Source organism: Gobio gobio (assembly GCF_949357685.1).
Source record: "Gobio gobio genome assembly, chromosome: 3".
NCBI classification, from domain to species: Eukaryota; Metazoa; Chordata; class Actinopteri; order Cypriniformes; family Gobionidae; genus Gobio; species Gobio gobio.
In genome coordinates this window covers 5,382,301-5,399,374 of record NC_137099.1, presented here as the reverse complement: position 1 = coordinate 5,399,374, position 17,074 = coordinate 5,382,301, and the positions used below count along the sequence as shown (strand labels likewise).

The window sequence follows — 17,074 nt, the reverse complement described above, 5'->3', positions numbered from 1 at the left end:
TCCGTTTCCTGTCTAACACGCTTTTAGTTCCGCTTCCTGTCTAACACGCTTTTAGTTCCATTTCCTGTCTCATGCGCTTTTAGTTCCATTTCCTGTCTCATGCGCTTTTAGTTCCGTTTCCTGTCTAACACGCTTTTAGTTCCGTTTCCTGTCTCATGCGCTTTAAGTTCCATTTCCTGTCTAACACGCTTTTAGTTCCGTTTCTTGTCTCATGCGCTTTTAGTTCCGTTTCCTGTCTAACACGCTTTTAGTTCCGTTTCCTGTCTCATGCGCTTTTAGTTCCGTTTCCTGTCTAACACGCTTTTAGTTCCGTTTCCTGTCTCATGCGCTTTAAGTTCCATTTCCTGTCTAACACGCTTTTAGTTCCGTTTCTTGTCTCATGCGCTTTTAGTTCCGTTTCCTGTCTAACACGCTTTTAGTTCCATTTCCTGTCTAACACGCTTTTAGTTCCATTTCCTGTCTCATGCGCTTTTAGTTCCGTTTCCTGTCTAACACGCTTTTAGTTCCGTTTCCTGTCTCATGCGCTTTAAGTTCCATTTCCTGTCTAACACGCTTTTAGTTCCGTTTCTTGTCTCATGCGCTTTTAGTTCCGTTTCCTGTCTAACACGCTTTTAGTTCCGTTTCTTGTCTCATGCGCTTTTAGTTCCGTTTCCTGTCTCATGCGCTTTTAGTTCCATTTCCTGTCTAACACGCTTTTAGTTCCGTTTCTTGTCTCATGCGCTTTTAGTTCCGTTTCCTGTCTAACACGCTTTTAGTTCCGCTTCCTGTCTAACACGCTTTTAGTTCCGTTTCCTGTCTAACACGCTTTTAGTTCCGTTTCCTGTCTCATGCGCTTTTAGTTCCGTTTCCTGTCTAACACGCTTTTAGTTCCGTTTCCTGTCTCATGCGCTTTTAGTCCCGTTTCCTGTCTAACACGCTTTTAGTTCCGTTTCCTGTCTCATGCGCTTTTAGTTCCATTTCCTGTCTCATGCGCTTTTAGTTCCATTTCCTGTCTCAAGCGCTTTTAGTTCCGTTTCCTGTCTAACACGCTTTTAGTTCCATTTCCTGTCTAACACGCTTTTAGTTCCGTTTCTTGTCTCATGCGCTTTTAGTTCCGTTTCCTGTCTAACACGCTTTTAGTTCCGTTTCCTGTCTCATGCGCTTTTAGTTCCATTTCCTGTCTCATGCGCTTTTAGTTCCATTTCCTGTCTCATGCGCTTTTAGTTCCGTTTCCTGTCTAACACGCTTTTAGTTCCATTTCCTGTCTAACACGCTTTTAGTTCCGTTTCTTGTCTCATGCGCTTTTAGTTCCGTTTCCTGTCTAACACGCTTTTAGTTCCGCTTCCTGTCTAACACGCTTTTAGTTCCGCTTCCTGTCTAACACGCTTTTAGTTCCGTTTCCTGTCTAACACGCTTTGAGTTCCGTTTCCTGTCTCATGCGCTTTTAGTTCCGTTTCCTGTCTCATGCGCTTTAAGTTCCATTTCCTGTCTCATGCGCTTTTAGGTCCATTTCCTGTCTCATGCGCTTTTAGTTCCATTTCCTGTCTCATGCGCTTTTAGTTCCGTTTCCTGTCTAACACGCTTTTAGTTCCGTTTCCTGTCTCATGCGCTTTTAGTTGCGTTTCCTGTCTAACACGCTTTTAGTTCCGCTTCCTGTCTAACACGCTTTTAGTTCCGTTTCCTGTCTAACACGCTTTTAGTTCCGTTTCCTGTCTCATGCGCTTTTAGTTCCGTTTCCTGTCTAACACGCTTTTAGTTCCGCTTCCTGTCTAACACGCTTTTAGTTCCGCTTCCTGTCTAACACGCTTTTAGTTCCGTTTCCTGTCTAACACGCTTTGAGTTCCGTTTCCTGTCTCATGCGCTTTTAGTTCCGTTTCCTGTCTCATGCGCTTTAAGTTCCATTTCCTGTCTCATGCGCTTTTAGGTCCATTTCCTGTCTCATGCGCTTTTAGTTCCATTTCCTGTCTCATGCGCTTTTAGTTCCGTTTCCTGTCTAACACGCTTTTAGTTCCGTTTCCTGTCTCATGCGCTTTTAGTTGCGTTTCCTGTCTAACACGCTTTTAGTTCCGCTTCCTGTCTAACACGCTTTTAGTTCCGTTTCCTGTCTAACACGCTTTTAGTTCCGTTTCCTGTCTCATGCGCTTTTAGTTCCGTTTCCTGTCTCATGCGCTTTTAGTTCCGTTTCCTGTCTCATACGCTTTTAGTTCCGTTTCCTGTCTAACACGCTTTTAGTTCCGCTTCCTGTCTCATGCGCTTTTAGTTCCGTTTCCTGTCTCATACGCTTTTAGTTCCGTTTCCTGTCTAACACGCTTTTAGTTCCGTTTCCTGTCTCATGCGCTTTTAGTTCCGTTTCCTGTCTCATACGCTTTTAGTTCCGTTTCCTGTCTAACACGCTTTTAGTTCCGTTTCCTGTCTCATACGCTTTTAGTTCTGTTTCCTGTCTCATGCGCTTTTAGTTCCGTTTCCTGTCTCATACGCATTTAGTTCCATTTCCTGTCTAACACGCTTTTAGTTCAGTTTCCTGTCTAACACGCTTTTAGTTCCGTTTCCTGTCTCATGCGCTTTTAGTTCCGTTTCCTGTCTAACACGCTTTTAGTTCCGTTTCCTGTCTCATGCGCTTTTAGTTCCGTTTCCTGTCTAACACGCTTTTAGTTCCGTTTCCTGTCTCATGCGCTTTTAGTTCCGTTTCCTGTCTAACACGCTTTTAGTTCCATTTCCTGTCTCATGCGCTTTTAGTTCCATTTCCTGCCTCATACGCATTTAGTTCCATTTCCTGTCTCATGCGCTTTTAGTTCCATTTCCTGTCTCATGCGCTTTTAGTTCCATTTCCTGTCTCATGCGCTTTTAGTTCCATTTCCTGTCTCATGCGCTTTTAGTTCCATTTCCTGTCTCATGCGCTTTTAGTTCCGTTTCCTGTCTAACACGCTTTTAGTTCCGTTTCCTGTCTCATGCGCTTTTAGTTCCGTTTCCTGTCTCATGCGCTTTTAGTTCCGCTTCCTGTCTAACACGCTTTTAGTTCCGTTTCCAGTCTAACACGCTTTTAGTTCCATTTCCGGTCTCATGCGCTTTTAGTTCCATTTCCTGTCTCATGCGCTTTTAGTTCCGTTTCCTGTTTCACACGCTTTTAGTTCTGTTTCCTGTCTCATGCGCTTTTAGTTCCGTTTCCTGTCTCATACGCATTTAGTTCCATTTCCTGTCTAACACGCTTTTAGTTCCGTTTCCTGTCTAACACGCTTTTAGTTCCGTTTCCTGTCTCATGCGCTTTTAGTTCTGTTTCCTGTCTCATGCGCTTTTAGTTCCGTTTCCTGTCTCATGCGCTTTTAGTTCCATTTCCTGTCTAACACGCTTTTAGTTCCGTTTCCTGTCTCATGCGCTTTTAGTTCCGTTTCCTGTCTAACACGCTTTTAGTTCCGTTTCCTGTCTCATGCACTTTTAGTTCCATTTCCTGTCTCATACGCATTTAGTTCCATTTCCTGTCTCATGCGCTTTTAGTTCCATTTCCTGTCTCATGCGCTTTTAGTTCCGTTTCCTGTCTAACACGCTTTTAGTTCCGTTTCCTGTCTCATGCACTTTTAGTTCCATTTCCTGTCTAACACGCTTTTAGTTCCGTTTCCTGTCTCATGCGCTTTTAGTTCCGTTTCCTGTCTAACACGCTTTTAGTTCCGTTTCCTGTCTCATGCACTTTTAGTTCCATTTCCTGTCTCATACGCATTTAGTTCCATTTCCTGTCTCATGCGCTTTTAGTTCCATTTCCTGTCTCATGCGCTTTTAGTTCCGTTTCCTGTCTAACACGCTTTTAGTTCCGTTTCCTGTCTCATGCACTTTTAGTTCCATTTCCTGTCTCATACGCATTTAGTTCCATTTCCTGTCTCATGCGCTTTTAGTTCCATTTCCTGTCTCATGCGCTTTTAGTTCCGTTTCCTGTCTAACACGCTTTTAGTTCCGTTTCCTGTCTCATGCGCTTTTAGTTCCGTTTCCTGTCTCATGCGCTTTTAGTTCCGTTTTCCTGTCTTATTTTATTCCCAGAACGAGCCTATCACAATATTCCACATTTAAATAATTACTGCACAGAATAAAGGGGCGGGGCCTGGTTGAGTTAGTGTTGAAACTGGCGGTTATAGTAAGGGGCGGGACATTTCCCCAACATGATCGAAATGCTTGACCAATCACAACACACTGTTCCAGTCGACTAATAAGAGCACATTGTGCTTTTCAGAAGGAGGGGCTTCATAGAGACAGGAACTAAACAGAGCGCTACTGACAGACTGGGAAAAGAGGAGCTGCAACAATGGGGCAAATAATGTGTTTTTTGAACACTCAAGCATGAAAACCTGTTCTAATAGAGCACAAAAATAACATCAAGACTTTGTAAAAGGGCATTAGGTTGTCTTTAAACAGTACATGAACTAAAAAATAAAAGTAAAAGGTCACAGTGCAGGTAAAAGTAGCCAAACCAATTTCAAAGTCGTACAACATACATAATCACCCTCGGTGTACAGAAATAGAGGAAATCTTCTCTTCAGAGTGAAACAGATGAAGACAGATGACTTCATGTTATTACGCCGCAGCTTTGCTCGCGGTCACAGCGGTGCAGCGGAGCGAGCAGCAAATTGGAGCAGGTTAAAAAGCAATCATCGTCTTCAGCGGCCTTCCCTATCCATACACACTCTCTCCAGGACGCGCTTTTCCATGTGTTTCAGAGCTACGAGAAAGCTTTCACACTAATCTAAGATCCATTTCTTCGGTCCCGACTGTATCAGCAAAAAACACTCCCACAAAACTGATTTCAGAGTGTGAAATGTCAATATCTATGGGCACAAACAGCAGGTTTCCCTCAGGAACACAATCTCATCTTCTAAGGAGGAAGGTCTCACGGGAGGCGGTCACACCGTCATCCAATGCACAAACCCAACCGTAACTGTCATTAGACACGCTGTACATGTGTATTAAAGCACCTAGAGTCAATTAGATATAGACAGAAATGTAATGCCTACAGGAAAGCAATCCAGAGGTAAAGTGGATTGTACAGTAAAGACATTAGTACTAATGTTACAAAAGATTCGATTTCAAATAAACACTGTACTTTTGAACTTTCTATTCATCAAAGAATCCTGAGAAATACAATATATCAGTTTCCACATAAATATGAACTGTTTTAAACATAGATAATAATCGGAAATATTAATTAAAGCTGCACTATGTAACTTTTCCATCTGCTAGAGGTCGCCTGTTCAAAACAAAGGCGTAGTTTGATGACGGCACGTTTGAGCGCAGAATCTTGGGACATGTGGTCTTCACCTCAACAGCCGGTGGGAAAGAATCGGGATAGGACTCGGGCAGAAATCATGTTGATGGATGTGATTATTAACGTTACTGTAGTGAAGCAGAGCAGGAGCGAGTGTTGTGGAGCTGAGGAACCGCTGCGAGCAGCGGGACTTTTATTATGACACTAAAACGCCACTTCCGCTTGTCCCGGTTCCTCGGGTAAAATAGCAATTTCTCACGATTTACAAATAGTTGGAAACATTTGGGATATTGTAAATACTCAACTGAACAAAATATATAACACTGGCCTAGTGGTTTTGGGGTATTTTACTGCAAAAATGTTACATAGTGCAGCTTTAAGCAGCAAATCAAGATGAGGATTAGTGAAGGATCATGTGACACTGAAGACTGGAGTAATGATGCTGAAAATTCAGCTTTGATCACAGGATATAAATTACATTTTACAATATATTTACATAGAAGACTGTTATTTTAAATTGTAATAATATTTCACTATTTTACTAAATTTTTTCTTGGTGAGCAGAAGAGACATTTCAAAAACACACACACTTAATATAATACATGTTAAGTTAGGTCTGCAGGGAGTGTGAATATCATTAACACATCTTCAAATTAATTTGTTAATGCGTTTAGATCCCAATTTTACAATATGCAAATGCTTTTCTCAGACTTGCACACATTGAGTTTGGTAGATTATGTGAAGCAGCGCACAGATTGTGTGTGTGGGCCGTGTTTTTAAACACCTGCCGTAGCTAAATTGAATACGTCGCTGTGTTTTTTTCATCTAAATTCATTAAAGAGTGTTTGGCATTAGATAGAAAGCAGATGAGCGGCGGATCCACCCACATTTCCTCTTCCCAGGGTCTCGCTGCCAAAAGTCAAGCAAGCCTTTGGGTTCCTGCGCACTAATGCAGTTGTGATGTTTCTTTGGCTTCCACCGGCACACAATCTCATTTATATTTTGGTGAGTGTGCAAATCTCACCAGCGTTACTGTAGTTATCATCAGCCGTCTCAGCATGTGTCGGCCTCCTCCTGTAGATTAACAACCTGTGCCAGAGCGGGAGATTTTCTGCAGGTTCTGGCATTAAACGCTGCCAATTCAATTCATAACGCGAGAGATAAAGCTGCAAAGAAGTGCATCCTGAGTGTGTTTAATGGCGGGAATTTCCACAGGAATTTCAGCCTTCCTTCAGACCCGTTTTATGTCTTTATTTAATGCATTTTTTATTTAAGAGCTGTGCAAGTGTCATATCTCATATCGCTCAGCACATTGTATTCACATAAAGTATCACACAATTCCGACTTTATATCACATAATTCTGACTTTATATCACACAATTCCGACTTTATATCACACAATTCTGGCTTTATATCACACAATTCTGACTTTATATCACACAATTCTGACTTTATATCACACAATTCTGACTTTATATAACATAATTATGACTTTATATCTCACAATTATGACTTTATATCTCACAATTCTGACTTTATATCACAAAATTCCGACTTTATATCACATAATTCTGACTTTATATCACACAATTCCGACTTTATATCACATAATTCTGACTTTATATCTCACAATTCTGACTTTATATCACATAATTCTGACTTTATATCACATAATTCTGACTTTATATCACACAATTCTGACTTTATATCACATAATTCCGACTTTATATCACATAATTCTGACTTTATATCACACAATTCTGACTTTATATCACACAATTCTGACTTTATATCAAAATTCCGACTTTATATCACAATTCCGACTTTATATCACACAAATCCGACTTTATATCACACAATTCCGACTTTATATCACACAATTCCGACTTTATATCACATAATTCTGACTTTATATCACACAATTCTGACTTTATTTCACACAATTCTGACTTTATATCTCACAATTCCGACTTTATATCACACAATTCTGACTTTATATCACACAATTCTGACTTTATATCACACAATTCCGACTTTATATCACACAATTCTGACTTTATATCACATAATTCCGACTTTATATCACATAATTCTGACTTTATATCACACAATTCCGACTTTATATCACACAATTCCGACTTTATATCACATAATTCTGACTTTATATCACACAATTCTGACTTTATTTCACACAATTCTGACTTTATATCAAAATTCCGACTTTATATCACACAATTCCGACTTTATATCACACAATTCCGACTTTATATCACACAATTCCGACTTTATATCACATAATTCTGACTTTATATCACACAATTCTGACTTTATTTCACACAATTCTGACTTTATATCTCACAATTCCGACTTTATATCACACAATTCTGACTTTATATCACACAATTCTGACTTTATATCACACAATTCCGACTTTATATCACACAATTCTGACTTTATATCTCAAAATTTTGACTTTATATCACACAATTCTGACTTTATATCACACAATTCCGACTTTATATCACACAATTCTGACTTTATATCACACAATTCCGACTTTATATCACATAATTCTGACTTTATATCACACAATTCTGACTATATTTCACACAATTCTGACTTTATATCACACAATTCTGACTTTATATCTCACAATTCCGACTTTATATCAAACAATTCTGACTTTATATCTCACAATTCTGACTTTATATCACACAATTCCGACTTTATATCACACAATTCTGACTTTATATCACACAATTCTGACTTTATATCACACAATTCTGACTTTATATCTCACAATTCCGACTTTATATCACACAATTCTGACTTTATATCACACAATTCCGACTTTATATCACACAATTCCGACTTTATATCACACAATTCCGACTTTATATCACACAATTCTGACTTTATATCTCACAATTCCGACTTTATATCAAACAATTCCGACTTTATATCTCACAATTCTGACTTTATATCACACAATTCCGACTTTATATCACACAATTCTGACTTTATATCACACAATTCTGACTTTATATCACACAATTCTGACTTTATATCTCACAATTCCGACTTTATATCACACAATTCTGAATTTATATCACACAATTCCGACTTTATATCACACAATTCTGACTTTATATCACACAATTCCGACTTTATATCACACAATTCCGACTTTATATCTCACAATTCCGACTTTATATCTCACAATTCTGACTTTATATCACACAATTCCGACTTTATATCACACAATTCTGACTTTATATCACACAATTCTGACTTTATATCACACAATTCTGACTTTATATCACACAATTCCGACTTTATATCACACAATTCTGACTTTATATCACACAATTCTGACTTTATATCTCACAATTCCGATTTTATATCACACAATTCTGACTTTATATCACATAATTCTGACTTTATATCACACAATTCCGACTTTATATCACACAATTCTGACTTTATATCTCACAATTCCGACTTTATATCACACAATTCTGACTTTATATCACACAATTCCGACTTTATATCACACAATTCTGACTTTATATCACACAATTCTGACTTTATATCACACAATTCTGACTTTATATCACACAATTCCGACTTTATATCACACAATTCTGACTTTATATCACATAATTCTGACTTTATATCACACAATTCTGACTATATTTCACACAATTCTGACTTTATATCACACAATTCTGACTTTATATCACACAATTCTGACTTTATATCTCACAATTCCGACTTTATATCAAACAATTCTGACTTTATATCTCACAATTCTGACTTTATATCACACAATTCTGACTTTATATCACACAATTCTGACTTTATATCTCACAATTCTGACTTTATATCACACAATTCTGACTTTATATCACACAATTCTGACTTTATATCACACAATTCTGACTTTATATCTCACAATTCTGACTTTATATCAAACAATTCTGACTTTATATCTCACAATTCTGACTTTATATCACACAATTCCGACTTTATATCACACAATTCTGACTTTATATCTCACAATTCTGACTTTATATCACACAATTCCGACTTTATATCAAACAATTCTGACTTTATATCACATAATTCTGACTTTATATCACACAATTCTGACTTTATATCTCACAATTCCGACTTTATATCACACAATTCTGACTTTATATCACACAATTCCGACTTTATATCACACAATTCCGACTTTATATCTCACAATTCCGACTTTATATCTCACAATTCTGACTTTATATCACACAATTCTGACTTTATATCACACAATTCCGACTTTATATCACACAATTCTGACTTTATATCTCACAATTCCGACTTTATATCACACAATTCCGACTTTATATCTTACAATTCTGACTTTATATCTTACAATTCTGACTTTATATCACACAATTCTGACTTTATATCACACAATTCTGACTTTATATCACACAATTCTGACTTTATATCACACAATTCTGACTTTATATCTCACAATTCTGACTTTATATCACACAATTCCGACTTTATATCACACAATTCTGACTTTATATCACACAATTCTGACTTTATATCTCACAATTCCGACTTTATATCACACAATTCCGACTTTATATCTTACAATTCTGACTTTATATCTTACAATTCTGACTTTATATCACACAATTCTGACTTTATATCTCACAATTCCGACTTTATATCACACAATTCCGACTTTATATCTTACAGCTCTGACTTTATATCTTACAATTCTGACTTTATATCACACAATTCTGACTTTATATCACACAATTCCGACTTTATATCACACAATTCTGACTTTATATCACACAATTCCGACTTTATATCTCACAATTCCGACTTTATATCTCACAATTCTGACTTTATATCACACAATTCCGACTTTATATCACACAATTCTGACTTTATATCACACAATTCTGACTTTATATCTCACAATTCTGACTTTATATCACACAATTCTGACTTTATATCACACAATTCTGACTTTATATCTCACAATTCTGACTTTATATCTCACAATTCTGACTTTATATCACACAATTCTGACTTTATATCTCACAATTCTGACTTTATATCTCACAATTCCGACTTTATATCACACAATTCTGACTTTATATCACACAATTCCGACTTTATATCACACAATTCTGACTTTATATCACACAATTCTGACTTTATATCTCACAATTCTGACTTTATATCACACAATTCCGACTTTATATCACACAATTCTGACTTTATATCACACAATTCTGACTTTATATCACACAATTCTGACTTTATATCTCACAATTCTGACTTTATATCACACAATTCTGACTTTATATCTCACAATTCTGACTTTATATCTCACAATTCCGACTTTATATCACACAATTCTGACTTTATATCACACAATTCCGACTTTATATCACACAATTCTGACTTTATATCACACAATTCTGACTTTATATCTCACAATTCTGACTTTATATCACACAATTCCGACTTTATATCACACAATTCTGACTTTATATCACACAATTCTGACTTTATATCACACAATTCCGACTTTATATCACACAATTCTGACTTTATATCTCACAATTCCGACTTTATATCTCACAATTCCGACTTTATATCTCACAATTCTGACTTTATATGATATAAAGTCAGAATTGTGAGATATAAAGTCGGAATTGTGAGATATAAAGTCGGAATTGTGAGATATAAAGTCAGAATTGTGTGATATAAATTATATCACACAATTCCGACTTTATATCACACAATTCTGACTTTATATCACACAATTCTGACTTTATATCACACAATTCTGACTTTATATCACACAATTCTGACTTTATATCTCACAATTCCGACTTTATATCTCACAATTCCGACTTTATATCTCACAATTCTGACTTTATATCACACAATTCCGACTTTATATCACACAATTCTGACTTTATATCACACAATTCCGACTTTATATCACACAATTCTGACTTTATATCACACAATTCTGACTTTATATCTCACAATTCCGACTTTATATCACACAATTCTGACTTTATATCACACAATTCCGACTTTATATCACACAATTCTGACTTTATATCACACAATTCTGACTTTATATCACACAATTCCGACTTTATATCACACAATTCTGACTTTATATCACACAATTCTGACTTTATATCTCACAATTCTGACTTTATATCTCACAATTCTGACTTTATATCACACAATTCTGACTTTATATCTCACAATTCCGACTTTATATCACACAATTCTGACTTTATATCACACAATTCCGACTTTATATCACACAATTCTGACTTTATATCTCACAATTCCGACTTTATATCTTACAATTCTGACTTTATATCTTACAATTCTGACTTTATATCACACAATTCTGACTTTATATCACACAATTCCGACTTTATATCACACAATTCCGACTTTATATCTCACAATTCCGACTTTATATCACACAATTCTGACTTTATATCTTACAATTCTGACTTTATATCTTACAATTCTGACTTTATATCTCACAATTCCGACTTTATATCTTACAATTCTGACTTTATATCTCACAATTCCGACTTTATATCTTACAATTCTGACTTTATATCTCACAATTCCGACTTTATATCTTACAATTCTGACTTTATATCTTACAATTCTGACTTTATATCACACAATTCTGACTTTATATCACACAATTCTGACTTTATATCACACAATTCCGACTTTATATCACACAATTCCGACTTTATATCTCACAATTCCGACTTTATATCACACAATTCTGACTTTATATCTTACAATTCTGACTTTATATCTTACAATTCTGACTTTATATCTCACAATTCCGACTTTATATCTTACAATTCTGACTTTATATCTTACAATTCTGACTTTATATCACACAATTCTGACTTTATATCACACAATTCTGACTTTATATCACACAATTCCGACTTTATATCACACAATTCCGACTTTATATCTCACAATTCCGACTTTATATCACACAATTCTGACTTTATATCTTACAATTCTGACTTTATATCACACAATTCCGACTTTATATCACACAATTCCGACTTTATATCTTACAATTCCGACAATGTTTTATTCTGTGGCGGAAACAAGCTTCCACACATATCTCATATCGCTCAGCACATTGTATTCACATAAAGTAAAATAATTCAAACTCCATTCAGAATTTGTTCATTTATTTAATAATATATGTATCTGTTTATTTGGCGAGTATATGAGGTGGATAAATGCACATTATGCTATAAATGGCTAAATAACCCCAACACGCACATACAAAAATAGCTAATTATGGGTCTACTTCATCTTTTAGAAACTATTTAGCACTAAATCATTCCAAGAGCAACTTTAAAAAGACTTTGAGTCTGTTCTGCATGAGAAAATGTCAGGTTGCTGCATGTAAATATGGCAAAATAACTCTGCATTGATTACTGTGGTAAAGTGGCTGATCACTTTTATCATCAGGCCATATTTCATGGAGCTTCTGCTACTCCAATGCAACAGTCACTGCATTTGTCACGATCACATCTGAAGAGACGCAAGAAGACTATAAGAGAAAAGTGCATAAATAAGAGCTTTTTAAAAGCTTTTCTCATTCAATGATCTGACATGATAATTCAGGCCTTTCAGGTTCTGCAGCTCCAGTGGTGAATCTTTTGTCTCTGTGTGCTCTACCTCACGCTCGCTTTATGATTGTTCTGAAGGTGCTGTTTATGAAAGCGATGTGTTCAAACCTCGATATGGAAAAACACAAACAATACAGCATCTGCTTCTAGGCCTTGGGTCAAACTATGGAAAGATTATAACAGATGCTGCATCCCATTGGACTTATTATTAACGGCACAGTCATATTATTCCATACAGACACACACACACACACACACACACACTAAAGTGTTTCCATCTTCTTAACTGGCTCTTAAACCTTGGAAAGTTTACTTCACTCAGAGAAGACAAACTTCCTGCTTTCCAGACTGAGCTGTACCATGGCAAAACTAGGCTTCTTTAATACAGTATTACCATGATGCTGAATAATTACCATATTTATATAACACTTACAAACAAAGTACTGTAACAGTACCCTGGTAAAATGTCAGTATGCCATAGCGCTTAAATATTTACCATGGTACATGTCCACATACATGGTAATACGCTTTGTAAGTTTATTGTTTTCACCTCAAATTTTACAAAAAATATTGTGGCAGTATCGTGGTAAAATGACAGTATCACATGCTAATACTATGGCAATTCAATATTTACCATGGTACATGTTGAAAAACATGGTAATACCATAATTTTCTGTCTTTATTGTTTTCACCTCAAATTTACAACAAAAGTACGGTGACAATATCCTGGTAAAATGATTGTATCAGATGCTAAAACTTTTCATATTTACCATGGTACATGTCAAAAAACCCGGTAATACCATTGTTTTCTGAAAGTTTACTGCTTAAAGTACTGAAGTATGCAGAAAACATTACGGTAATGCCATGGTTCTTTAATACAATATGTATTATGGTAGTGAATGATTACCATATTAATATAAGACTAATATAAGCACGGGGGCAGTACCATGGTCAAATTATAGTATAGCATGCTACTTTATTATTTGCATGGTACATGAACAAAAACATGGTAATACCATTGAATTAAATTGGTTTATTGCTATTCAGCTGGAATTTACAAAAACATGTTGTGGCAGTAACATGGTAAAAGGACAATATTACATGCTAATACCATCGCACTTCAATATTTACCATGGTAGATGTCAAAAAACCCTGTAATACCATCATTTTCTGTAAGTTTACTGCTTAAAGTACTGAAGTACGCAGTAAACATTACGTTAATGGTCAATGGTTCTTTAATACAGTATGTACTAAATGATTACAATATTAATATAAGACTAATATAAGCACGGGGCAGTACCATGGTAAAATTATAGTATAGCATGCTACTTTATTATTTGCATGGTACATGAACGAAAACATGGTAATACCATTGAATTAAATTGGTTTATCGCTATTCACCTTGAATTTAAAAAGAAATATTGTGCCAGTAACGTGGTAAAATGACAATATTACATGCTAATGCCATGGCACTTCAATATTTACCATGGTACATGTCGAAAAACATGGTAATACCATTGTTTTCTGAAAGTTTACTGCTTAAAATACTGAAGTACGCAGTAAACATTACGGTACTATGGTACTGAATGAGTATCATATTAATACAAGACCATATTAAATACTATAATATTTGAATGCATGAACAAAAACATGATAATACAGCAGGTTTATTGCCATTCACCTCGAATTTACAAAAACATATTGTGGCAGAACCTTGGTAAAATGACAGTATTACACGCTAATACCATGGCACTTCAATATTTACAATGATACATGTCCAAAAACATAATTTTTTGTACGTTTATTGTTAATTTCACCTTAAAAGTAACGTGACAGTACCCTGGTGAAATGATGGTATCAGATGCTAGTACCGTGGTACTTTTAATATTTACCGTAGTATGTCCAAAAACATGGTGGTAATACCATTGTTTTATTGCATTTACAAGTACTGTGGTAATACCATGGTAAAATTACAGTATCACATGCTAATACTATGGCACTTCAATATTTACCATGGTACATGTCCAAATATATGGTAACACCATTGTTTGCTGAAAGTTTACTGCTTAAAGTACTGAAATACGCAGAAAACATTACGGTAATGCCATGGTTCTTTAATACACTATGTACTAAATGATTACCATATTAATATAAGACTAATATAAGCACAGGGGCAGTACCATGGTCAAATTATAGTATAGCATGCTACTTTATTATTTGCATGGTACATGAACAAAAAAGGGTAATACCATTGAATTCCATCGGTTTATTGCCCTTCATCTTGAACTTACAAAAAATATTGTGGCAGTACCATGGTAAAATGACAATATTACATGCTAATGTCATGATGACACTTCAATATTTACCATGGCACATGTCCAAATATATGGTAATACCATTGTTTTCTGAAAGTTTACTGCTTAAAGTACTGAAATACGCAGTAAATTATGGTAATGCCATGGTTCTTTAATACAGTATGTACTGAATGAGTATCATATTAATAAGACCATATTAAAAAGTGCTGCTTATTAAAAGTACTGTCGCAGAACCGTGGTAAAATGACAGTATTTCACGCTAATACCATGGCACTTCAATATTTACCATGATACATGTCCAAAAACATATTTTTTTGTACGTTTATTGTTAATTTCACCTTAAAAGTACAGTGACAGTACCCTGGTGAAATGATGCTAGTACCGTGGTACTTTTAATATTTACCGTAGTATGTCCAAAAACATGGTAATACCATTGTTTTATTGCATTTACAAGCAAGTACTGTGGTAATACCATGGTAAACATTGTTTTTCTTAGGTTTATTGCCATTCACCATGAATTTACAAAAAAATATTGTGGCAGTACTGTGGTAAAATGACAGTATTTCACGCTAATACCATGTGGCACTTCAATATTTACAATGATACATGTCCAAAAACACATTTTTTTGTACGTTTATTGTTAATTTCACCTTAAAAGTACCGTGACACTACCCTGGTGAAATGATGGTATCAGATGCTTTTAATATTTACCGTAGTATGTCCAAAAACATGGTAATACCATTGTTTTATTGCATTTACAAGAAAGTACTGTGGTAAAATGATAGTATGTATACCATGGAACAATAATTCTTTAATAAGTTTTTCGTAGGTTTATTGCTATTCACCTTTAATTAACAAAAAACTTCCGTGGCAGTGCAATGGTAACATGAGAGTATTTCATGCTAGTCCCATGGTAAAATGTGGTATTACCAACTTGCATATCTAAGTTTATAGTTTTTTTTCCGTCTTAATACTAAAGAAATACTTCATGGAGTTCAACTAGAGTTAAAATCATGGTACCCGGTGGTTATACCGTGGTATTTCCATCACTGATTATTGCAATACAATGCAGTGGTTTTGGGCAAAGGAGCCTTGCGCGTCTCACCTCTTCACCCGGATGATCTGATCTCTCATGGGCTTGATGTCTTGGAAGCTCTGCTGGTTGACCAGGCTGTAGACCAGGATGAAGCCCTGGCCGTTCTTGATGTAGAGATCCCGCATGGACGCGAACTGCTCCGTGCCGGCCGTGTCCAGGATCTCCAGCACCGACGGCGACGAGTCCACCTCGATCTCCTTGCGGTAGAAGTCTTCGATGGTCGGGTCGTACTTCTCGATGAAGGTCCCGGTCACGAACTGGACGGTGAGCGCGGATTTCCCGACGCCTCCGCTGCCGAGCACCACCACCTTATACTCGCGCATTGCGCACCGAGCCGAACCGACGTGACGCGCGTAAAGGAGCGAGCTAACAGCGTCCGAGCCGATCAGATGCCACGGGAAACTTGCCTTGGATACTGCAGAAGTCGAGCAGACGCGGTGCCATGGCTGGCTGTATTGCAACAGAGGCGCACAAAGAGCCAATGCGCGGACTTCATGGCATCTGTACGCATCTAGAAAACATCCGCGAGAAGAAATCACCCCGAGAAAGCCTGTTTGCGTGCGTAAAAACGCCGGGCATCATCACGCGTCCCCTCCCAGACGCGCTCCAGAATAGAAGATGCACATTAATCTGCATCTTACGGCATCCTCAACCGCCATACTCTCGGGTGGAGACCTTCTGAAGACAGAACACACACTCTCGGCTCGAGGAT

At 36.5% G+C, this 17,074-nt stretch overlaps 1 protein-coding gene across 1 annotated transcript in view; it reads right to left on the bottom strand.

Annotated features, from left to right (window-relative positions):
- rap2ab (RAP2A, member of RAS oncogene family b) overlaps positions 1-17,074 on the bottom strand; it is a 29,648-nt gene extending 12,574 nt beyond the window's left edge. Inside the window, exon 1 of the mRNA XM_079811467.1 lies at positions 16,372-17,074. Coding sequence (XP_079667593.1) covers positions 16,372-16,685 — 314 coding nt within the window. The 5' untranslated portion in view covers positions 16,686-17,074. The remainder of the gene's footprint in view (positions 1-16,371) is intronic.